Raw genomic sequence first — 24154 nt, 5'->3', positions numbered from 1 at the left:
AAAGGATTCAAATTTCATAATTAAGAATAATATTAGGGGCTGGGGTTTTGGCTTAGCGATAGAGCACTCGCCTAGCACATGCAGGATGCTGGGTTTGATCTTCAGCACCACATAAAAATAAAAATAAAGGTATTATGTCCAACTACAACTAAAATGTTAAAAAAAAAGAATGATATTAGCTTAGAATTTTGGAGAAAATAGTATTTTATCAAAACGAGGAATCCCCTCTTATTCCTCACATGCTTAGACATTTTGTCATGAATTAGTGTTGAACATTATTAAATGCTTTTTCTGTATATTAGTTTTTCTTTATTATGCAAATGTGGCAGAATATATTGACTAATTTTTAAATGTTAAACCACAACTTGAACTGTAGTCATAAATCCTTCTTATTTGTGATGTAGTATCCTTTTTATATATCATACAAATCAATCTGTCATAATCCTATTTAGGGTTTCTTGTAGCTATATTCATGAGAGACATTAGCCTATAATTTTCCTTTCTTGTAATGTTCTCAGGTATCATTGTTATCATTGTTATGCTGTACTCATAAAAGAAGTTAGGAAGTGATTACTCTTTTTCTATCCCTGGGAAGAGTGTTTGGTTATTAGTTATTATTGTTTTCTTAAGTTTTAAAGATTTTCTCCAGTGAACCCATGTAGGCTTGGAACTATATGGTAAGGTTTTCATTATGGAATAATATCATGACAAAATATATATTAAAAATATAATAACAATAAATATGCATTAATATATAAATAATATAAATATATAACATAAATAATAAATAATTATATATTAATATATAAGTAATAATAACTACATAAATATATGAATTGGTAAATTTTATCTTTCAGATTATTTGCCTATTTTCAGATATATTATCTTCAAAAGATTTGCTGTATTAATTTTCTCACTTAAAAAATCCTTTCTTTTGTTACTTATATTGATAATTTAGTTTCTTACCCTTATTTATATTCATCAATTTTGCTAGTCATTTATCAATTTTATTATTTTTTTCAAAGACCCAACTTTGGATTTTGTTGATTTTATCATTTTATACTTGCTTTCAATTTCATTGATTTTTGCTCTTATTCTTTACTGTTTCTTTTCCTTTGCTTTTCTTAGGTTTAATTTGTTCCTTTTATAGCTTCTTGGGATTGAAGTTTACATCACTTATTTTTAAACTTTATTTTCTGATATACTTATTTAAATATAAAATTCTCTAAGCATTACTTTACCTGACTGTCTAGTAAGATATCATGAGATATAATTGATGTCCAAAAATTATAATTTATTTTGTGATTCCTCCTTTGGCCAATAGATGGTTTTAGCAAATTGCTTAAAATACAAATATTTGGAGGATTTTTCTATTTATCTTTCTATTTTGGGGGTGGGTACCAGGGATTGAACTCAAGAGCACTCAACCACGGAGCCAAATCTCAGAACTATTTTGTATTTTATTCAGAGGCAGGGTCTCACTGAGTTGCTTAGTGCCTTGCTTTTGGTGAGGCTGGCTTTGAACTCATGATCCTCCTGCCTTAGCCTCCCAAGTTGCAGGAATTACAGGTGTGAGCCACTAGGTCTGGCTATCTTTCTATTATTGATTTTGACATAATAATTCCCCGTGGTCAGAGAATCGGGCTTGATTCTCTGTTGAAGATTGGACCCATGGCCTCCTCATGCTAGTTTAGAGTTCTACTACTGAGCTACCCACCCCAGCTACACCCCCAACCCGAGTTTTGAAAGTTGCTAAGATTTGTTTCATAGCATATTATGTGGTGAATGTTCTGTATACTTCATAAGAGTGCTGTTGTTCATAATGTAGGATAAATGTCAATTAGATCCAATTGATTAAACATATTGTTAAAATATTTTATACTCTTAGTGAAGTTTTATCTGTGTGTTCTGTTTCTGTGAGAAATTCGCTAAATCTCCAGTCTGGCTGTGGATTTGCTTTGTCTATTCCCACTTTAAGTACTGTTAACTCTTTTTTTTAAATGTATTTTTACAATGTATTCTTAGCTGCATGTGTTAGTCAGCCTTTCTGCCTTGTCAGCCTTTTCTGCCACTGTGACAAAAAGACCTAACTAAACAACATAGAAGAGGAAAAGTTTCTTTGGGGTTCATGGTTTCAGTCCATAGACAGCCAACTCCATTGCTCTGTGCCCAAGGTGAGGCGGAACATCATGGCAGAAAGGTGTGGAGAAGGAAAGCAGCTCAGGACAGGGCAACAAGGAAACAGAGAGATCCACTCACCAGGAACAAAATATAAGCCCCAAAGTCATGCCCCCAGGTACCCACCTCCTCCAGCCACACCCCACCGGTCTACAGTTACCACCCAGTTAATCCATTCAAGTAGATTAATGTACTGATTATGATTCGGTCAAGGCTTTCATTACCTGATCATTTCACCTCTAAACTTTTTTGCACTTATACATGAGCTTTAGGGGAACACCTCATATCTAAACCTTAATATTGCTTATTACTTTAGGTTTGTTATGTATGTCATTTTTCCCCCAGTTCTGAGGATTGAATCCAAGTGCACTCTACCACTGAGCTATCCTCATTTCTTTACTTATTTTTTATTTTTATTTGTTTATTTATTTCAATCCCACTGAGCTACATACCAAGCTCTTTTTATTTTAAGACAGGGTCTCAGTACATTGCTAGGGTGGCTTTGAACTCAAAGTCTTCCAGCCTCAGCCTCCCAAGTCACTGGGATTACAGGCATGTGCCACCTTACCACCCATATATACCTTTTGAACTGACTGTTTAATCATTCAGCAATGTCTCTCTAATACTTCTTGATTCAAAGTCTACTTTGTCTGATATTAATATAGCTGCACCAGTTTTCTTTCAGTATTTACACAGTATATCTTTTCCATGTTTTTATTTTCAACCTTTCTTCATCATTTTATATAAAATACATCTATCTCATAAAAAACAAATCATTGATTTTGGTTTTTATCTGACTATACCAGTGTTGTCTCTTAATTTGTTCCATTCACTTACTCTTTTTTTAATATTTATTTTTTAGTTGTACATGGACACAATAGCTTTATTTTATTTATTTGTTTACTTGTTTATTTTTTAAAATATTTATTTCTTTGTTGCAGTTGGGCTCAATATCTTTTATTTTATTTATTTGTTTTTATGTGGTGCTGAGGATCAAACCCAGGGCCTCACACATGCTAGGTGAACAATCTACTGCTGAGCCACAATCCCAGCCCCCAATTCACTTACTCTTAATGTTATTACTGTTACAGTTTGGCTTAAATCTACCATTTTGATATTTGTTTTCTCTTATCTTTTGTTTGTCTTTTATGTCTCTTTCTTGCTTATGTTTGAATTAATCAGGTGTTCTTAATTTCTTCACTTCTACTAATTTTATTGTAGGTTCTATTATACTTCTTTCTGTTTATGCTAGAAATTACAATATACATTCTTGATTTACTACAGTCTACCTTAAGTTATTTTTTTTCTTTTTTCAGTTTTCGGCAGACACAACATCTTTGTTTGTATGTGGTGTTGAGAATCGAACCCGAGCCACACGCATGACAGGCAAGCGTGCTACCGTTTGAGCCACATCCCCAGCCCCTTAAGTTTTTTTTATATTGCAGATCTACTAGTGATGACTGTCAGCTGTTCTGAATAAGTTTTTTCTTTCACATTTATTTTTTATTTCTATTTTTATTTTGGGCATGTAGAGGGGCAATACTTTTCTAAGGGTGGAAATATAATAGAACTAGGAGTTTATCCCTGGTCTCTCTAACTCCAGCTCCTATTTTTTAATTTTATTTTTATTTTTCACATTTATTTTTATTATTTTTTCTGCATTGCCAAGTTTATTTGTTTTTCCCTCTCAGCACTTCAGAGATGTAATTCCATTGTCTTATCGTTTTCACAAAGTATTTACCAATCTTATTATTGTTTCTTTGACTATATGTGTCTTTCTTCTAGATGATTTTAAGATTTCCTAATAGTTTTGGATTTTAATTGTTTATGATATTCCTATGAGATTTTTGGTTGGTTGGTTTGGTTTGTTACTCTATTTTGTTTTATCCTAGAAGGGTTTCATGAGAGTTCTTGACTCTGTGGATCAATGCCTTCCATTAGTTTTGAAAAATTCTTGGCTCTTAGTCATAGATGAACAAATACTTTTATTTTGTTTATTCATTTTTTTTTAAAGAGAGAGTGAGAGAGGGGAGAGAGAGAGGAGAGAAAGGATTTTTAATATTTATTTTTTAGTTCTCGGCGGACACAACATCTCTGTTGGTATGTGGTGCTGAGGATCGAACCCGGGCCGCACGCATGCCAGGCGAGCGCGCTACCGCTTGAGCCACATCCCCAGCCCTTGTTTATTCATTTTTATGTGGTGCTGAGGATTGAACCCAGTGCCTCACACATGCAAGACAAGCATGAGCCACAACCCTAGCCCCCTTATTTCTTTAATTATGACCTTCATTCCATTTTCTTACTCTTCTGGTATTACAATTAAAATCATGTAGGTATTTTGATTGATCTCATATGACTTTTATGCTCTATTTTTAAAACTTGTTCGTTATTCCCTTTGTATTCTGTTTGGATGTTTTATAATGATTTTGTAATCTATGTCTAGTCTGCTGTTAAACCCGTGTAATGTATTTCTAATTTCAGATATTGTGTTGTTTCAGTCCTAGAATGTTCATTTGATTGTTTTTTAAATAAAATAAAAGAAACTCAACTTTTTTTTTAAAGAGAGAGTGAGAGAGGAGAGAGAGAGAGAGAGTGAGAGAGGAGAGAGAGAGAGAGAATTTTTTTTTAATATTTATTTTTTTTTTTAGTTCTCGGCGGACACAACATCTTTGTTGGTATGTGGTGCTGAGGATCGAACCCGGGCCGCACGCATGCCAGGCAAGCGCGCTACCGCTTGAGCCACATCCCCAGCCCCTCAACTTTTTTTTGCTTGTTTTGGCAATTAGTGATTGACACCTGGGGATTTTAGACAAAAATGGGCTATAAACTCAATTTGGAAGTTCCAACTCTGACCAGTCACTGCCAATCACAGTCATTGCCAGGAGGTAGCATTAGAAGGAACCCTCCTTTAAACAACATCCTCTGTTCCACTTGCCATAGATATTTTCTATGAGCACTTCTTTTAGGAGGGGACATAAACAACTGATCCTGATTGGTTAAGCTTATTCCATCTTGTGATAACAGCAGCAGCCTTTTCAGAATGACCATTCCCCTGAATTGACCAGAGGGAGATGTTGTTTTCAGCACAGCCTCTTGTTTTAGTTAAAATTCACAGTGCAGAAGATAAATTATAGCACAGAATCTCAAACGTCTCCACTTCTGACATTGCGCTGCTAATTAGTTTCTGCTTATTGTTACTTTCCATCTTATCTGTTTTGCTCGTGAAAAAAATACATAAATGTAAATACATTTTACATAGCCAGATTTTTATTTCAATATTCATGAGTAGATGTATAATTTCAGTGTCTGTCCTGGGCATGTGACCAGTGCTTAGTTGCCATATTTTATATCCCATCATATTGCATTTTATCCTACAGCACTACAGAAACGAACCTGCTCAAAGAAAGTCCAATTAAAAAGAAAATCTTCAAAATAATGAGCATTTTATCTTCAAATATTAGTCCCCACAGAGTTGTAAGGACGATCACCACCACTCCTTGACAGTCTGATATGTCCAGGCACTAAATGAATTGCCTTGTGGAGACCATCTTCTCCTTTACATCTGGGAAACAAACAAACAAAAAAACCCAAAAAACAATACTTAGCAAAGTATTGCCAATCTACTGGGCATGTAGATTGGCAATACTTTGCTAAGGGTCTGTATGGAAATACGATAGAGCTAGCAGTTTATCCTGGTCTCTCTAACTCCAGCTCCTATATATTTTCTCATCTTTTTTCCTAAACTTTTGTCCTGCCTTAATTTTCAAGGCAAATTTGACAATCCAAGAAAAATAATTTGAACTAAATGGACTCTAGTTGAATTTGCATTTTCTTTAAAACCTTATTGATATATAATTTTTTTTCTCAGCTAGCGTTTTTACAAACACTGTTTGTTACTGTGCTTGTCCCTATGAAACTGCATTTTCAAGGGTAACCTACTCCATCTCTGATTTTCTCTAACACCGCAGAACAGAGTCCTGGCAGCCTGCAGCTGAGGAGGTCATTTCGCCACTCAGCCTCCTGAGTACCAGAGGCTAATAAGATATTTGGTAGCAGGTTTTTCTTACTTTGTTTCTATCAGTGTGGAAATTCCAGCTCTTTCTTCTTCACAGACATTTCTGGTGAAAATTTACCATGCGGCATAAATTAATTTTGATTATTAATTGATAGATTTGCTCTCAACAAGAGATCAATTAATTTGTTGTACTTTAATATATAGGTTTTTGGACTAATTGAAATGTTACAAAAGTAAACTATGCTTATTGGCATTTATTCTATTGTGAAAGAATCCCATATCCTATCAATGTTACCTTTTCTATAGTTCTCAAATCATTTGATTCTTTTTATGATTCTAATTCTCTGTTGAAATTATCCATTTTGATACATTTGTATATATGTCTTAATATTTTCTTTAATCATTATAATTAAGTATAGTAACTTAAAGTCCTTATCTTGTTACTCCAATAGCTGGGTCATTTGTGGATCTGTTTCTATTGTCTATCTGTTCTCTTGATTATCAATCACATTTTTTTGCCTCTTAATATACCTAGGAACTTTTATTGCATACCAGACATTGACCCCTGACATTTATTAAAAGGATTTTAGAGGCAGTAAAAAAAATACCCATTGACACTTGCACATAAAAGACCTAGAGGCTGTATATGGTATCTCCCACCAGAGAAAAGTTCCACCTTTCCTTTGCTAGGCAGATAGGATGAGGAACTGATTAATTACCTCAACCTAATCAGCAATTAACTGAAAAAGAACGGGGTTGCAGTTCTAGTATTATTCAGCTCATCTCCAATTCATTTCTGTTTTCAGGCTAGGCCCTCTTGGGCTTTTGACTGAGAGTCTAATTGATCTCTGTCTCCCCAACTTTGTAAGATCTGCAAAAGATTCAGTCCTGCTCTTTGGATGTTCCAGGCTCAACACTTTATCCCTTTTCTCTACTTCTTCACCCCTACAGCTTCAGACTGGCAAACATTTTGAGGATGACAGCTGTGTTTTTGTATCAGGCCTTCCTCCACTAGGTGACCTTTGTGTCCTAAGCATCTCAAGATTATAGAAGATCTCACACTGCCTTTAGAAGCCCTTAGCCCAGCTTCCCAGACTTCCACATCCAGTCTCAGGATTCAGAAAATGTCCTATAGTTAAAATTAGCTGGTTTTAGAAACCTTGATTTTTTTTTTTTTTTTCACAGCAGGCCTATTTAACTACAAAAGACTTACTGGTTTCTTTCCCTCTGTATGGATCAGGCTCAATACTCAGGTCATATACAGAATGCAGATGCAAATGTTTCCAGGGAAGAAAACATCCAGGCAACATCAGCTTTCTTTTGGTCCTCCCACAGCTGTTCAGTAAATTTAAAACGTGACTTCTGTGGTTTATTTGACTTTTTCTAGTTCTTGCAAACAGAGTGAAGTACTATTGCTACATCCTGTGCAAATGAGAATCCCAAAGTACAAGTTTGACTTAAGCTAAGACCTGGGGGAGAAAAACAGCTTTGATTTTCAACAGTGATTTAAAAGATTGCCAAGGATGGCTCTACAGTCATAGTGCTAATGTGACAAAGAAAGGCAACAAGGCCAAAATTTTAGCCAAAAATCTCATGGGTAGTTTTTGGAAATAAAGACATGGTATTAACCGTGTTAATGGCAATGATGGGGTTTTGAGTAATTCAAATATTATACATAAATAACATTTTCTGGATATGACCAAAGATGGAACATCTTGATGAAACACATCAAATTTGGCCTCAGAAGCTCTCTCAAACATATTATGGCAATCTCAACTAAATGCCATTAAATCAATTAAATTGAATTTATTTAAGATAGATATGAGATGTGCTAGAAAAATTAAATGAAACAACTAAAATTTTCAAATAAGGAACAAATCGTAGTCTTTGATGGAAAAACACCACTTTTGACTATGTATTACTGTTACTTGATTTGCCCTATTGCATGCTACTGAAAATGTTAATAAAAGCTTATAAAACAGCTAAGCTTTACTATTTCATTTTTTAAATTAAAATATTTCTTAAAAGATTTTTAAAAAAATATTTATTACAAATATTAGGAAATGGTTCATCAGAGTTTAAAAAAAAAAAAACCCTGTATGTGAAATAGGTAACCAAAGTGAGACTGATTGATTTTATTTTTCAGCATTGGGAATTGAGTTTAGAGGCACTCTATCACCTACCTACATCCTTAGCACATACACACACACACACACACACACACACACTCACACATACATACATGGATACAATACCTTTATTTTATTCATTTATTTTTTTATGGTGCTGAGGTGCCTCACACAAGCAAGTCAAGCACTCTACCACTGAGCCACAATCCCAGGGTCTCACCAGGCTGGCCTTGACATTGTGATCCTCTTGTCTCAGCCTGCCAAATTGTTAGGATTATAGGCATGCGCCACTATGCCCAGCCCAATGTGCGATTTAAATAAAATATAAGGCAATTAGAACTAAAGGAAAATGTTTGCATTACAATGAATAAAATTCACAAATAATCTCCAAACCAATTTTCTTTCTTTCTTTGGCACCAGGAATTGAGCCCAGGGGCACTTAACCACTGAAGCATGTCTCCAGCCCTTTTTATTTTTTATTTTGACACAGGGTCTCAGTAAGTTGTGTAGGGCTTCACTAAGCTTCTGAGGCTGGCTGGAATTTGCAATCCTCCTGCCTCAGCCTCCCTAGCCACTGGGATTACAGGCATGGACCACCATGCACAGCTCCAAACTAATTTCTACAGATACTGTTGGCTGATACAGATTGAGGTATAATCTTGATTGAAGAGGGATATGAACAAATTTAGCAACCAATTGTCATTTGCTGTTTTTAAATTTTTTTTAGTTCTTGATTGATCTTTATTTAATTTATATGTGTACTGAGAATCGAACCCAGTGCCTCACATGCTAGGCAAGCGCTCTACCACTGAACTACAACTCCAGCCCTCATTTGCTGTTTTTTATGTAATAGCTCATCACTGAAATTTTTGAAAAAAGTTTTTGAGATTTTTTACAAATATAAATATGACTTAAGAAATGGTAAAAATTCACATTATGGATGATAGTGAGTTGTGTGATGAAATTAAAACATTTCATCTTTTCTCTGATAATAATTTATCATACATGACCCAAATACAATGTTTAAACCTAATGTGCAGAATCAAATTCAGTCACCTTTGATAATTTGCTGATTTTTAGCCCTGAAAACCACAGCTTTACACATATTTTTCTATTTTGTCATTACAAAGGCATACTTGTCAAGGCAGTAAGATGGAATGCATTTTATTTAACAATGTGTTAGCTTAATTTATAACTTTTAAATATTTAGACATTAGGATGTGGGCTTCCATTTATATTCTTGCCAAGGACCTCACAAATGCTTATGGCCCCAACCACAAGTGCATTTCAGAACGAGGCTGGTGCTCACAGAGAATTAGGAGTGAGGAAGGCTGATTTGATGACAATAATTCCTATTAGGGTTAGGAAAGGGCAAGGCGGGGAGAGCCTGAGGAACCATTGTTCTGGAAAGGTCCTAGTCCCTGAAGCTGGAATGTCGTCCTAGAATGTGGCTTCAGGGTCAGTGAAGGACAGCTGCAGTCACAGGTCTGCAGGATCCAGAGGGGAAACACTATCCTCCTCCTGGGGCCACAAGATAGAGATAGAGATGTCAAGGCAAAGCATCAGCAGCAGGGAGAGTGCTTTGAGGCCTACAGACTAGAAGAAAGAAGGTAAAAAGCTGGAGTCTAATAGGCTTCCCTAAGTGGCCAGTGGAGTAGATGGGACCTGGGCTAGAGATGAGGACTCAGGCTGAAGCAGGTAGAGTCACAGAGGACGAAGGACCAGCAGAGAGGCCCAGGTGGATTGTACAGAGCCAAGGACCTAAGTCAGTCCTGGCCAAGGGCAAGAAGAGGTTTGGGCTAGGTTTACACATCTGGACTGTGACTGAGTTGAGGAGAGGGTGGGGTCAGGCAGAGAAGGGGAGCTTGGCTTGTGTCTCTGTGTGTGTATGTGTGTGTGTGTGTGTGTGTGTGTGTGTGTGTGAGAGAGAGAGAGAGAGAGAGAGAGAGAATGAGCATGCGCACGCTCGTGTGCTTAAAAATAGCTTCCCTGCACCATGTCTGCACCCTGCAGCCACAGAGTGCCACCCAGGTGGATTATGGGCAAGGATTGGACATTTCTGGCTCTGCAAAAGGGCCAAGGAGTCTGTGATGTACTAATTAGTAGCTACTGAAAACAGCTGGCAGATGAATTTTCACTGAATCCTGGAGAGAAGGGATCATCCCAGTGTCAGTCAAGGACCAACTTTGGCTCCTTTTTCCTTCCTAGATTAAGGGAGGGTCTTTGTAAAATTCTTGAGGGTTTGGAATTAAGTAAGGGACTGAGAATCCAAAAAGCTTGGTAGTACAAAGCAGTCTGCTCGCTCTCATCCCTCAGGCTCTTTGCCTGTGGACATTTATCCCAGGACCTTCCTACCTGACTGGAAGGGAGAAGGGGATCCCACACTGTCACTCTAGACAAGACTTTCTTTTCATGTGTCTGACCTCCCAGAGCTAATTGACTCTCAAGGTTTTTTTTTCCCCCCCAGGTCAGACACAGAAAACTAAGTTGGACATTTCCCAAAGGAAACTGACTACTTTACTAGGGGAAAAGTCACATCAAAAGCATGATAGTACAAGACCGCAGGGATAGATGAGGCCATTGGGAATCATCTGTTATTTGGACAGAATCAAATTCAGCCTTAGGAGATTCAGCTGGCCCTGGTGTGGATGCCAGGTCATTTCTCAAAGACCTAGCCTTGCATGGCCCCCGGAGCTGTGCTATTCATTCCACCAGAGCAAATGAATTCATGATGTTGAGGGCCTAGCCTGTCTCCTGGCCTTGGGTGGTCAGCACTACATGGTCTAAGTCAGCTTGATTGCCAAGGAAGGATAGAGAACCAACAATTATCGCAGATGTACTGACATGCTTTGGGGGCTCTCTTTTGGGTTCTCTTTTAATTCCCCCCAACAAGCAAGATGGGCTAAGATTTGACCAGTATGAGGGAGTAGGTGACATCCTTTCCTTTCCCACCAGGTTTCAAACACTCATCAAGGAGACTGAGAAGTCTTCTAAGAAAGAGAGGGGAAAAAAGAAAAAGAACTATGCTCACAGTTGGGATGCAGATATATTCAGATATATCTAGAGGAACTAGGGCACTGCTGAAGTTCAGATCCAAAATGTCCCTCAAAGGCCCATGTTTAAAAGATTTGATCCCCAGATTGGTGCTATTGGCAGGTGGTGGAAACTTAGGGTACTGGGGTCTAGTGGGAGGGTTAGGTCATTGGAGGCAGGCCCTCAAATGGGACTGTGGGCACGCCCCTTCCTCTCTCTCTTGGCATGGTGATGAGGTAAAAGGCTTTGCCACATTACATGCTCACTGCCCACTATTTGCTTCTTTGTCATGGACCCCAAAGCAATTTGCCCACCCAGTGATGGAGTGAAACCTCCAAACTATGAGCTGAAATGAACTGTCTCTTTATAGGTTGACTATCCCAAGTATTTTGTTATAAGAATGGAAAGCTAACACAGAGATGATGGAAGCTTTAAGAGTTAGGGCCTAGCGGAAGTTCTTAAGGTCTTTGGGGACGCACCTTTAAAGGGGATTATGGAACCCTATGCCGTCTTTCTCTTCTTTCTCTCTTTTGCTTCCTGGCCATGAGGTGAGTGTTTTTTTTGCTCTGCCATGTGCTCCCTCCATGGTGTGCTGCCCTGACACAGGCCAAAAAGTAAGGGGCCAATTGATCAGAGGCTGAAACTTCTAAAACTGTGAGCCAAAACATTTTCCTTTATTTTAAAAATATTTTATTTGCTTATTTATTGCAGTACTGAGGAGTGAACCCAAGGATACTCTACCCACTGAGCCACATTCCCAGCTCTTTTTCTTTTTTTAGACAGGTTTTTGATAGGTTGCTGGCCAAGGCCAGCCTTAAATTTGCAATCCTCCTACTTCAGCCTCCCCAGTAGCTGTGGTTACAGGCATGTGCCACCATGTGACCTTTCCCTTTATAAGTTGATTATCTTAGGTTGTAATAACACAAAACTGAACTGGGGTTGTGGCTCAGCAGTGGTGTGCTCACCTAGCACATTCAAGGCCCTGGGTTCGATTCTCAGCACCACATAAAAATAAGTAAACAAAATAAAGGTATTATGTCTAACTACAACTAAAAAAATAAATATTTAAAAGAATAATAACACAAAACTGATGAACATAGGCACCAACAGAAGTCCAGATTCAAGCTGGGGCTGGGGCTCAGTGGTAGCACACTTGCCTGGCATGTGTGAAGCACTAGGTTCAATTCTCAGCACCACATATAAATACATGAAATAGGGCTGGGGATGTGGCTCAAGTGGTAGCGCGCCCACCTGGCATGCGTGCGGCCCGGGTTCGATCCTCAGCACCACATACCAACAAAGATGTTGTGTCCGCCGAGAACTAAAAAAAAAAATAAATATTAAAAAAAAATTCTCTCTCTCTCTCTCCTCTCTCACTCTCTCTTTAAAAATAAATAAATAAATAAACAAACAAATAAATAAATAAATACATGAAATAAAGGTCTATCAACAACTAAAAAAAATATTTTTAAAAAAGTCCTGATTCAAGAAGGCAGGGGCGGGTAATAACACCAGGTCCTGTTCAGGGAGGATCTTCACATGCTGTTGCTGGGTGTGTACTTGGTACAGCGTTTTTGGAGGCAATTTGGTGATTATCATTAAACAATTCTAGTGTACACACATATTCTTTGACACAGCAATTTCATTGCCAGGAATTTATTCTACAGATTTACAAGTTAATGCAAAGGTTTGTGAACAAGAACATCCATTGTAGCACTGTTTATAACAATAAAATAATGGAAACAAATGTCCATCAACAGGGGGCCAATTGAGTAAAATAAGTACCACAAGTAATAAAGAGAATGAGATAGAATTACATTGCTGATGTGGAAAGATGAACAAGATGAATTAAATGAAAAAGCAAATTGGCAGAAGAACCTTGTAATACTATCCCATTGGTAGGTTTTTGATGAAAATTGACTATCCATGTATTTGTACTAGAATAAAAAACATCTGGAAAGATATATACACACACACAGAACTGTGAATAGCGGCTACCACTGGGGGACCTTTACTTTCTATTTCACATTTTCTCTACTGCTTTGAATTTACTTTCAGGAACATGTATTACTTTTAAAACATAAAAGAAAAAAGTTGAAGAAGGAATAAGGGACCAATGAGAAGTAATTTGTCAAGAAGAAAAGCAGGAATTTACCAAATTTATCATTGGAAGGCAAACTCAGTGAGCAGGTCGGGAGGCAAGTAAGACATGGGGGCTGATTGATGGACCCCTTCTCTAAGGCAGACTTGGGAATGTGAACTTGCTGTTCTTACTGGCTAAGCTCCAACTCTTGGAGACTCAAGCAGTCTTGCTGGGGGGTGGGGTGCTAATAACATAGCTGAGGAGAGAGAAAGATTCCATTCCCTCACCAGAAGCAGATTGCTGAGTTATCCAGAAAGGGGGAAAGCACCCATAGTCAGAGCTATTGGCAGGGATTTGCACCCCGTGAAAGTCAAGAGTTGAAGCTGAAGGAGGCAAGTCAGGCTAATTCCTGACTGGGCTAATGGCAAGATGGATCTCCAGTTTGGTTACCACCAAGTCTTGGCACAGTGGGAGTGATAGTAGAGTTGCAGATATCCAGCAATGGTAGAAGGAGGCAGTTATTAGGACTACACTGGAGTTAAGACAAGCTCAGAAATTTCCAGAAATGTTTGAGGAAAATTTACTAGAGATCAGGATGTCAGAGAATTTGAGAGTGTTAATGATATAAAGGTTTCATTCACTCGATACTTTGGTGTGCAAGGCACAGTACTGAGCTCAGGAGATACTGTAGTGAGCAAGGTAAATGTAGAACTTATAGGGTTAAATAAAATGAAAATAGAATCGCCAATATTTAACCTTTTGGGGCCTAGAATTTCTTATGGATCATCATAAATACATTCTGGCAAGAGATAAAGAAAAAAGAACATAATGCTCAATGTCTTGATTACAATTGTGAAAAGAAATATGAATGAGCCATCAGATCTGATCCAGGGGTGTGTGTCTGTGTGTGTATGTGTGTTATGAGTGACTTTTTTGTTCTTTTTATGAATACATGACAATAAGTGTATTTTGACACATTAAATATATATGGAGTATAATTTATTTTAATTAGGATCCCATTCTTGTGATTGTACATAATGTAGAGTTATACTGGGCATGTATTCATATATGAGCATAGGGAAGTTATGTCCAATTCATTCTACTGTCTTTTCTATTCCCATTCCCCCTCCCTCCCTTTTATTCCCCTTTGTCTAATCCAGTGAACTTTTATCTCCGCCCCCCTTATTGCATATTAGCATTCACATATCAGAGAAAACATTCAACCTTTGGTTTTTGGGACCGGCTTATTTCACTTAGCATAATATTCTCCAGTTCTATCCATTATTGGCAAATGCCATAATTTTATTTTTATTTATGGCTGAGTAATATTCCATTGTGTATATATATTATATTTTCTTTATCCATTCATCTGTTGAAGGGCACCTAGGTTGGTTCCATAGCTTGGCTATTGTGAATTGAGCTGCTATAAACACTGATGTGATTGTATCAGTGTTGTATGCTGATTTTAAGTCCTTTGGGTATAAATGGAGGAGTAGGATGACAAATGATGGTTCCATTACAAGTTTTCTGAGGAATCTCCATTCTGCTTTCCAGAGTGGTTGCACAAATTTGTAGTCCCACCAGCAATGTATGAAACTTTCCCCCCACATCCTTGACAACATTTACTGTTGCTTGTATTCTTGATAATCACCATTCTGACTGGAATGAAATGAAATCTCAGTGTAGTTTTAATGTGCAATTCTCTTATTGCAAGAGATGTTGATCATTTTTTCATAAATTTGGGTGTGTGTGTGTGTGAGTGTGTTGCTGGAGATTTGTGCATACGAGGCAACCACTCTACCAACAGAGCTATATCCCCAGCCTGTCATATATTTGTTGACCATTCCTATTTCTTCTTCTGTTCCTTTGCCCATTTATTGATTGGGTTGTTTGTTTTTTTGGTGGTAAGTTTTTTGAGTTCTTTATATATCCTGGAGATTAATGCTGTATCTGAGGTACAGGTAGTAAAGATTTTTTCCCATTCAGCAGGCTCTCTGTTCACATTCTTGTTTCCTTTGCTGTGAAGATTTTTAGTTTGATACCAGCCTGTTTATTGATTCTTTTTTATTTTTTAGTTCTCGGCGGACACAACATCTTTGTTTGTATGTGGTGCTGAGGATCGAACCCGGGCCACACGCATGCCAGACGAGCGCGCTACCGCTTGAGCCACATCCCCAGCCCCTATTGATTCTTGATTTTACTTCTTGTGCTTTAGGAGTGTTGTTGCGGAAGTCTGTTCCTAAGCTGACATGATGGAGAGTTGGGCCTACTTTTTCTTCTAATAGCTGCAGGGTCTCTGGTGTAATATCTAGGTCCTTGATTCACTTCGAGTTTATTTTTTGTGCAGGGTGGGAGATAGGGGTTCAATTTCATTCTACTACATATGGATTTCCAGTTTTCCCAGCACCATTTGTTGAAGAGGTTATCTTTTTAAGAGGGACTTTTGGGGAAGTAAGGAGGAAGAGGAATTAACTTAGTGAAGGAGAGAGAGGAAAATCATTCCTGGCTGTCAGGTGCAAAGGCTGTCATATTCCAGGGACTGAGAAGGTAAGTAAGCCCACAGAGAGAGGCAGGGGTAGTAGAAGAGGAGCTCTAGAGGGTAGCAAGATCCAGTTGCCCACATTAAGGCTCTTAAACCTCTCACGAGTTTTAAAAAAACAATAGCATATTATTTGTGTTCAGAAGCTGGCAGAGTCCGGGGACACAGGTTACAAAGAATGTTCTCCCCTTGTCACAGACTGCCATTGGTCCACGGCTCCACGGCTAGTAAGGGACTGTCATAGGATGGGAATGCAGGTCATTCTAATGAACTTTCTCCACCCTGAATCCCTCTAGGCGGGTACCAGATGGGTACAGCACACACGAAGGCCAGGGGCCTCTCTAGGAAGATGCCAAGGAGTCCCTGTGAGCCTGGCCTCCCACCTGGGTCAGAAGCTCAGCTTCCTGAAGTCCTGGAGAATGTGGGGCACTAAGAAGAAATAGATGAGCGAACCCAAGCAACTGCTGAGGCTCCACAGCACCAGGCTAAGGGTGTGCAGGACATCCAGTGTGGAGGGGGCGGCACCCATCTCAGTCCCAGGGCTCCAGGAGGCTGTGAGGCACCAGGCAGAGCGCGAAGATGAGTAAGAGCCCCGAGATCATAGTCTTGGCCATGCACCGAGGCAGGCTGGCAGAGGCAGGGCCCAGCGTGTGGGTACCGAGAGTGCCTATGCCAGGCTCCTGTCTGCCGAAAGCGCCAGCAGAAAGGCTGTGGTATAAAGGCCAACGCAGCGCAGGCCAGGCCTGGGTGCGCCCAGCAATGTTCCAGGCAGCCAACAGGGCAGCCAGGCCCCGGGTGCAGCTCGTGCAGCAGCCCAGCGATGGCACGGCACAGACCAGACTGGGCCCGCACACTGAGCCACACCGCCACAAGATGACCAGTGCCATCAAGGCCACAGCCACACAGGTGGACACAGAGTAGGCAGCCCCTGTGGCGCGGCAGGCAGCCTCGGGGAAGGGCCAGTAGGCCAGGCTCTGGTAGTAGGTGGCCGTAGTGGCTGTGTGAGCTTGAGGCGCACGTTGGCCAGGGCCAGGTGAAGTAGGCAGAGACAAAGGGACAGGACAGGCACCCACCACTGCAGACAAACACCGCCAGCGTGGCCACATTGGGAGGCAGCCCCAGGCTCAGGGCCAAGGCATAGGCCACAGGCATCATGAAGAAGCTAGCTGGGTGGACCGGGGGGCTGCAACCGCCAACACCCAGGTTCATCTTCGACCTTGAACTGGGGAGAGGAAGAGAGGTCCCTGTGGAGGCCAGATGACAAAAATAAGTCCCCAGCCCACCCCGTCCCACACTAATCCCCTCTTCTTCAGTCCTTGCTAGAAGGGAACAGTAGAGGCAAGGGGTTCCATGAGAGGAGCTGTGGACAGAGGGGAGGGGATGGACGCCAGAGTTCTCAGTGAGGAGCTAGAGGAAATGAGGAAAGAGAGGAGTCCCAAGAGGGCTTGGAGATTTCCCACCTTGGTGACTGGGACAGGGGAGGTGCCCTTCACAGATAATCAGAATCCTGGGGGTACACCTATGTGAAGTGAGTCCAAGCAGGGCTGGGGCAATAGGGAGTCCCAGAGAAATGAGGCTGGAATATTGAGTCCTTCCCAGGGAGTGGGGGTGGGGATAGGGGTGGGGGTGGGGGGACACTCCTCCATAAAGAAGTTTCCTATGACCATAAAGAAGTTCTGGGTTGGGGCTGGGGATGTGGCTCAAGCGGTAGCGCGCTCGCCTGGCATGCGTGCGGCCCGGGTTCGATCCTCAGCACCACATACAAACAAAGATGTTGTGTCCGCCGAGAACTAAAAAAAATAAAAATATTAAAAATTCTCTCTCTCACTCTCTCTCCTCTCTCACTCTCTCTTTAAAAAAAAAAAAAAAAAAAAAAAAAAAAAAAGAAGTTCTGGGTCAGACTGAGAACTCTGGGCAGCAAAGCAAAAAAAAGCACAGGCCCAGGAACCTTGCACTTCTAGATTCACACATTTATTTGCCATGTGACCTTGGGCCAATTACTCAGCCTCACTGAGCCTGTCTTCCCTGCTGTAAAATGGAGATTAAAATACCTACCTCATAAGGTTGTTGGGAGGATTATGAGAAAGCATAAGTAAAACTCTGGGCCCTGTGGCTGACACTGGGGAGATACATCATAACCGCTCGCTCCCTTCCCTCTAGGCAGCAGGCAGATAAATGTGTGTGCCCACACAGGCACACATGCAGCCAGCAAAACAACACAAAAACATCTGGTCATGTTCCTGCCCTCTCCAAGGAGGATGAGCGCATACAATGTCCATTTTTATCGTCCATACGTTACCAAAACTACTAATTTTGACACTTAGACAACCCTATCATATCCTCAAACTCAGTCCCTCCAGTGCTAACATCTGGATTTCCACCTTTGAGTCTCTCAGGCTCCAGTCCTTTTCCAGGACCCCGAATTAGTGTATTCCACCCCCACCCCACTCCCAGTTCTGTCCACCTCAGTTCTAGTTCTCAACTCCTCCCTGTCATCCCTTCAGATTATCCCTCTTTCCTCTGGTTGTGCTGGTTGCTGGAGCTTTCTCTGGGGTCCTGATAAGGAGTTGAGAAAGGGAAGAATCCCCTCCTACCCACATGTCCCAGAACTTTCTTGTTAATCTCTGGATAAGACATGAAGAATGGGCCCCCTACAGGGAGAAGCTGGGGCCCACCTATGGCAGCTGGGAGCTGGGTTTATGGGGTACAGCAATGGCACATAGAGGAAGATAGCAGGAGGCCAGGCAAGGGAATGTAAAGGTGCTGAGCTAACCTAGTCTTAGGCTGCAGTATGGGGCACACATTTCCTGGGGCCTGGCTTCTCCTTGAGCTATTGAAGAGGCCCTCAAGATTCCTGCTGCAGTCAATCCTAACTGCTCCTCCACACAAGGTGTCCATCCCATTTTTTCAGCACCATGCCTGACCTGCAGCTGCTGGGCCTGTCCTATAGCCAACTTTGAGAGCCAGTGGCTACTTATCAGCCTACAGGCCAAGCACTGGTAAACGGGAGGCCTCAGTCCATGCCAGCTGCGAGAGGTTCTTCTACTCACAGTCCTGATTGGAGACAGGTGGGCTACAGCAGCCAGGGCTTTCCAGGCTCTACTTCTATGGGTTTCAAAATTTTCATGCAGAGGGGTAATTCTGGAAGGCAGGGCAGATTTGATCACAGTGGACAGGTCATCCCAGGTGTCATACCAGCCTATTTTCAGTTCTGGCAGTTGGTGCAAAACAAAGAGTAGGATTTGGAATCAGTCAGGCCTTAGTTCTAGTCTCAGGTCTGACATATAAATACCTAAAACTTTCTGACCCAGTCTCATCAGAACAAATTGATATTTAATAACAGCATTTACTGGCCTGTTATATGCCAAATTTTGAAATAATTAAGTTTTTTAATGTTTATTTAATCCTACATCTACAGGAGGGGAGGAGGTGTGGGAATTGTGGCAAAACTGTTGGCAAAGATCTGAAAAAAAAAAAAAAAACAATACCTTTATTTGTTTTTATGTGGTGCTGAGGAATTGAACCCAGGGCCTTGCGCTTGCTAAGCGAGCACGCCACCACTGAGCCACAACACCAGCCCTATTTTATTTATTTTTATGTGATGCTGAGGATGGAACCCAGGGCCTTGCACGTGCTAGGCAAGCGCTGTACCGCTAAGGCACAACCCCAACCCTAATTATTTTTCGTATTTTATAAACAAACTAGCAAGTGGCAAATACTGTCATTCCCCACCCTTTCCTCATTGACCAAATGGGTAAAAATGGGTATTAAGTCCACCATAGGAATTCCATCTTTCTTGACAGAGATTGGTTTAGGAATGGAAATGTGGCATAATTCTGGCCGGTGAGAGGTGAGGGAAAATCTAGGGACTTCTAGAAGATCCTTTCTCTTTCTTTTCACTTTTAGAAATGTGCAACTGTGCAGTCTGTAGCTGCTGCAGCTATTCTGCAACTCTGAAGGCAGCAGCCAATAAACTGAAAGCAGCATAACAGAAAGTTGAAAGAACGCTGGTCCTTTGTGTCCTCATTAAGCACAAAATTAACCAACACTGAAAATGAAGTCAAGTCATCTCTGGACTGCTTAAGTGAGAGAAAATTTCCTTATTGTTTTGACACTGCCACACTTATAAATAGATAAGTGGATAACAGTATTTATGTACTGTTATCCACTTATCTATTTATCTGTGCTATAGGTAGATTACATCATTGTGCTTTTGGACACAAGATCTCTGACCAAGATTTTCCACTTGCCTGAGGTTCATGCTAGTCAGTGACAGAGCAGGAATTGCTTTTCTGACATGAACCTGAAATGGTGTAATATACATAGACTTCTGATTGTTCCTACCCCCAAAGCAATTTATAAGTTGATATAGAATATTGGTATAAATAAACTTTTTCCTATTTTCCTTCATGGGAGGTACAGTACTTTCCAAAAGGTGAAGTAGCTGGTGACATGACATGTTGTCCACCTTCCCTTCTGATTCCTGGGATTCCTCCCAGGCTTTGGGCCCTGCTGTACCATTCAGCATTCCAGGGAGTTGGCTGTCCCCAGATCTACATAGGAGTCAAGGAGCCCTGGACTGGGCCATACGTCACCATCAAAGGCCAGTGATTTCAGGTCCTATAAAATGACTCAATGCCCATTTTTGTAAGCTCTTTAAATCTAAAGTGTAAGAGAGAAAAAAAGAATGGGAAGGAATCTTTCATGTGGCTTAGAAGGGCATAGGCAGAAACAGATACTGTAACATTCAACCTATAAATTTTAAAATGTGTATTTTAATATCTCAAAAATTGCATGCCTTTTGAACCAGCACCTTCACTTCTAGGGAAAGGAAATAAGTATATGCAAAGATGATTTATTGTGAGGTTTACAATCATAAAAAATTGGGAACGTTCCTCAAGGAAGGTAGACTAAATCCTTACAATGGAATACTATGCAGCCATCAAGACTAACGAGGTAAAAGAGACACAGAATGGTGTTATAGAATACTAGGTTTAAAAAGTAGGTAATAAAATAGGATATATGATCTCATTTTCATTTTAAAAATATATAAATCTATACAAAGGCGTAGAAAAAGACAAGAGACATAGTACCAAGGCATTAAAAGTGATAATTTTGGAATATTAGAATTTTGGTGTTTTAAATTTCTTTTCTGCTTATTTTCTATTTTCACATGACATGAAGAATGTCAGTGTGTGCAACATCTACCCCTCAAAAGAGAGCAGTATGGTTACAGAGAGTAATCAGGGCTAGGTAGACAAGATGTCTCCTTCAACACTGGAAGACATGGAACGTACTGGTAATGAGGTGACAGACTCCCAGCATGTTCCTGCTGTGACAGCTGCATGGTATGAAGGGACTCTCTACGTCCAGGGTTCCTTGAATGCACTTGGAGTCTTCTTCCTAGAGTGTCTGACCATCTTCTTAGTTTGGGCTAAGAACTGGCAGACGTCCAGCAGCAGCAGGAGCCCCAAGCAGACAATGGCTGGGATGGAGGTGCTCAGTGACTCTTTCAGAGATACCAAAGTGAAGATAGCCACTGGAATGGAAAACGAAATCCCTGAGGCTTCCTGGAAGCAGCCAGAAGATCCTGAGAGCTCAGGGGTTCCAGCCTAGGCTGACCCACTCCAGCCCAAGCCCTCTGATTAAACATCCTCCACATGAATCCTTCTCCTCATCTTTGGCTTCCTGCACAAAGCAGGACCAAGAGTTAGAAGCCTCTTGGACTAATAAAGGCTCACTCAGAGGTTAAGAAAGAAACGGCAACATTCTAGTCGAAGGGGGCAGGGAGTATGAGGTAGGTAGACAGGGATTTGGGAACAAATTTTTCCCGATCCTTCTTCTTTCTTAATCCTACATCTACAGGAGGGGAGGAGTTGTGGGAATTGTGGCAAAAGTGTTGGCAAAGATCTGAAAACGAGGAAAGGTCTAGAAATCGAAAGAATGCTTAGGAGACAGGGTGGTAACAGTACCAATAATGGTGACACAAGCCAAGGGGATAAAGTAGAGCCTGAAGATGTCTAGTCTTTGAGGCAGAGCTGTCTCCATACATCAGCAGTTCCTGTGGACACAGCTTCTACAGGAGGCGCCTCACAGAAACCATCTGCCTTTCTGTTCAGGGGGCCTTAGCTTCCTAGCTCTCTACTTCCATCTGCTATACACATAAGCCAAGTGGCAGCTGCTGTTCCTCCCCTCATTCCAGGAGTGGGTGTGTGGAAGGAGTAGGGGTTCTGAGGTTATAACACATCCTCATAATGGAATACTACGCAGCCATGAGGTAAAAAGTATACTTGACATGGGTTAGTATTATGGTATATCAAGTTTCAAACTGTCCTCTTCTGAAGACTATGGAAACTGCAGCAGAGCAGAAAGTGTTCTTGGTCCCAGAGAGAAAAGGTGGCAACAGTAGTGGGGGAAAGAACAGGTCTTCTATCATTCCTCCCAGAAGATCCCATTTCCCCAGGCCCCCTTACCCATCATGAGGAGGGTCAAGAGGAAGTTACTGATATCTTGTAGCACCGGTGGGCCCACGACCAACAGCAACCCAGCCAGCAGCTCCAGCCAGCCCACAGCTGTTTGGTAGTTCACAGGATCTGGCTGGTAGCCGAACAACTTCAATGGGAACACCTCAGCAAACTGCACGAACAGGGCTTTCTACAAATGGCAGGGAATGCCTATCAGCCATGCTCACCTAGGAAATACTGTCCAGATGCCCCACAGGGGCATTCTATACCTTTGTTCTCAACCCCCTTAATAAAACCATTATTTACCCTAGGTCAGAGCCTGAGGTCAGCCTGGAAAAGCCACCTTGTGGTGCTGAGTTTTGAAATCAGGATACATACATGCTCTATGCCCCAAGTGAGAAGTTGATTTTCTCATCAGATTACACCCTGGCCCCAAGGCTTGGGCCTTCCCCTCTAGGAATAAGGCCTTGCTTGAGGATTCCAAGATCCTTTTTGTTTTGTTATTGTTTTGTACTGGGGATTAAACCAATGGGCACTTTACTACTGAGCTACATCCCCAGCCCTTTCTATTTTGAGACAGGATCTCAGTGGCTTAGGGACTTGCTAAATTGCTGAGGCTGGCATCAAACTTGAAATCCTCTTTCTCAGCCTCTCAAGTCACTGGGATTACAGGCAAGCCCATCATGCTAGGCCTGGTTCCTCTTCAGACTACTTTTCAGGGAATGTTTGGAGGTGATGAGGTGGTGGAAGCACTCATTAAACAGACCCCATCTTCAATATCCTCAGTTGGGTTCCGGATTCCAATGTGGCGGACTCAAGGAAGAAAAGGAAGGGCTCAATAAGACCCTCTTGCTGAATTGGACCGTTCTCTAGGCCAAATGACAGCTCACCCACAGTTGCCTTTTCCTGCTCTCCCACTTCTCTACCTACTCGGCCCTGCAAGGAAACAGTTTAAGCTGAAGGCTCTGGTGAGATTCTTCCCCCAAATAATCCACCATCCTAAATCATAAAGGGAGTACCTAGGCTTGGGAGAGAGAGGCAACTGGGGCCTCCCTCAAAGCCTGGCCTCTTGGAGGGGCTGGGGGCACTGGTAAGCTGGAGATGAAAGCTTTCCTACACTCTGGAACTAGCCAGAGAGGTGGCAGGGGATTTCTAGGCTTGTTGGGAAAAGAAGGGATTGAATTAGGAGAGTCTGGTTTGGGTCCTGCTTCCTGCATATTAGATTATACCTCACCTTCAGGGCAGGTTTCCTACCTGCAAAGTGGGGATTACTACAGCCTGCTTCGCGACTCACCAAAAAGTAGAGGGGAAGAAGGTGGAAGGACACTCCTTTCGGGCTCTTAATTCGCTCCGCGAAGCCAGTGCTCAGCCGGAAAGGGTGGTCCCACCCGCTCCCGCCCAAGGAGGAGCCAGAAAACTCGAGGAACTCCGGGGAGGTCCCCGGCGCGGGGCCCAGCTCCCGCGCAGCCAGGCCGAGCACTCGCCACGCTCCCGGTCCCCGCCCACCCACTCGCTCACCATCTGCTGCGACACGGGAGCCGAGATCTGCGAGAGCTTGGCCGCCCCCGTGAGCGCAAAGAAACCGCCCAGCAGGACGCGCAGGGCGGCGAGCACGAGCGCCATGGCCGCGCCGCTCGGGACCCAGGGGCCGCCTCGCGGGCTCGCTTCCTCCCGTCTCCGCCGCCGCCGGAAGGCCGCGCCCACCCTCTGGGA

At 41.6% G+C, this 24154-nt stretch overlaps 2 protein-coding genes across 2 annotated transcripts in view; both read right to left on the bottom strand.

Annotated features, from left to right (window-relative positions):
* DLGAP3 (DLG associated protein 3) overlaps positions 1 to 24074 on the bottom strand; it is a 102447-nt gene extending 78373 nt beyond the window's left edge. The window contains exon 1 of the mRNA XM_081308664.1: positions 23960 to 24074. The gene's annotated coding sequence lies outside the window, so the exon portion shown is untranslated. The remainder of the gene's footprint in view (positions 1 to 23959) is intronic.
* On the bottom strand, positions 20153 to 24154 carry TMEM35B (transmembrane protein 35B). Its single transcript, XM_081308674.1, has 3 exons — positions 23960 to 24154; positions 22451 to 22631; positions 20153 to 21516 (listed from the first exon to the last, which is right to left on the bottom strand). Exons 1-3 carry the CDS (start codon positions 24062 to 24064, stop codon positions 21341 to 21343), a joined length of 462 nt encoding a protein of 153 aa, XP_081164800.1. The 5' UTR covers positions 24065 to 24154; the 3' UTR covers positions 20153 to 21340.

Source organism: Spermophilus citellus (assembly GCF_964194105.1).
Source record: "Spermophilus citellus genome assembly, chromosome: 9".
Classification (NCBI taxonomy): Eukaryota; Metazoa; Chordata; class Mammalia; order Rodentia; family Sciuridae; genus Spermophilus; species Spermophilus citellus.
Note: the sequence above shows the minus strand (reverse complement) of the source record. Positions and strands in the feature narration are given on the sequence as shown.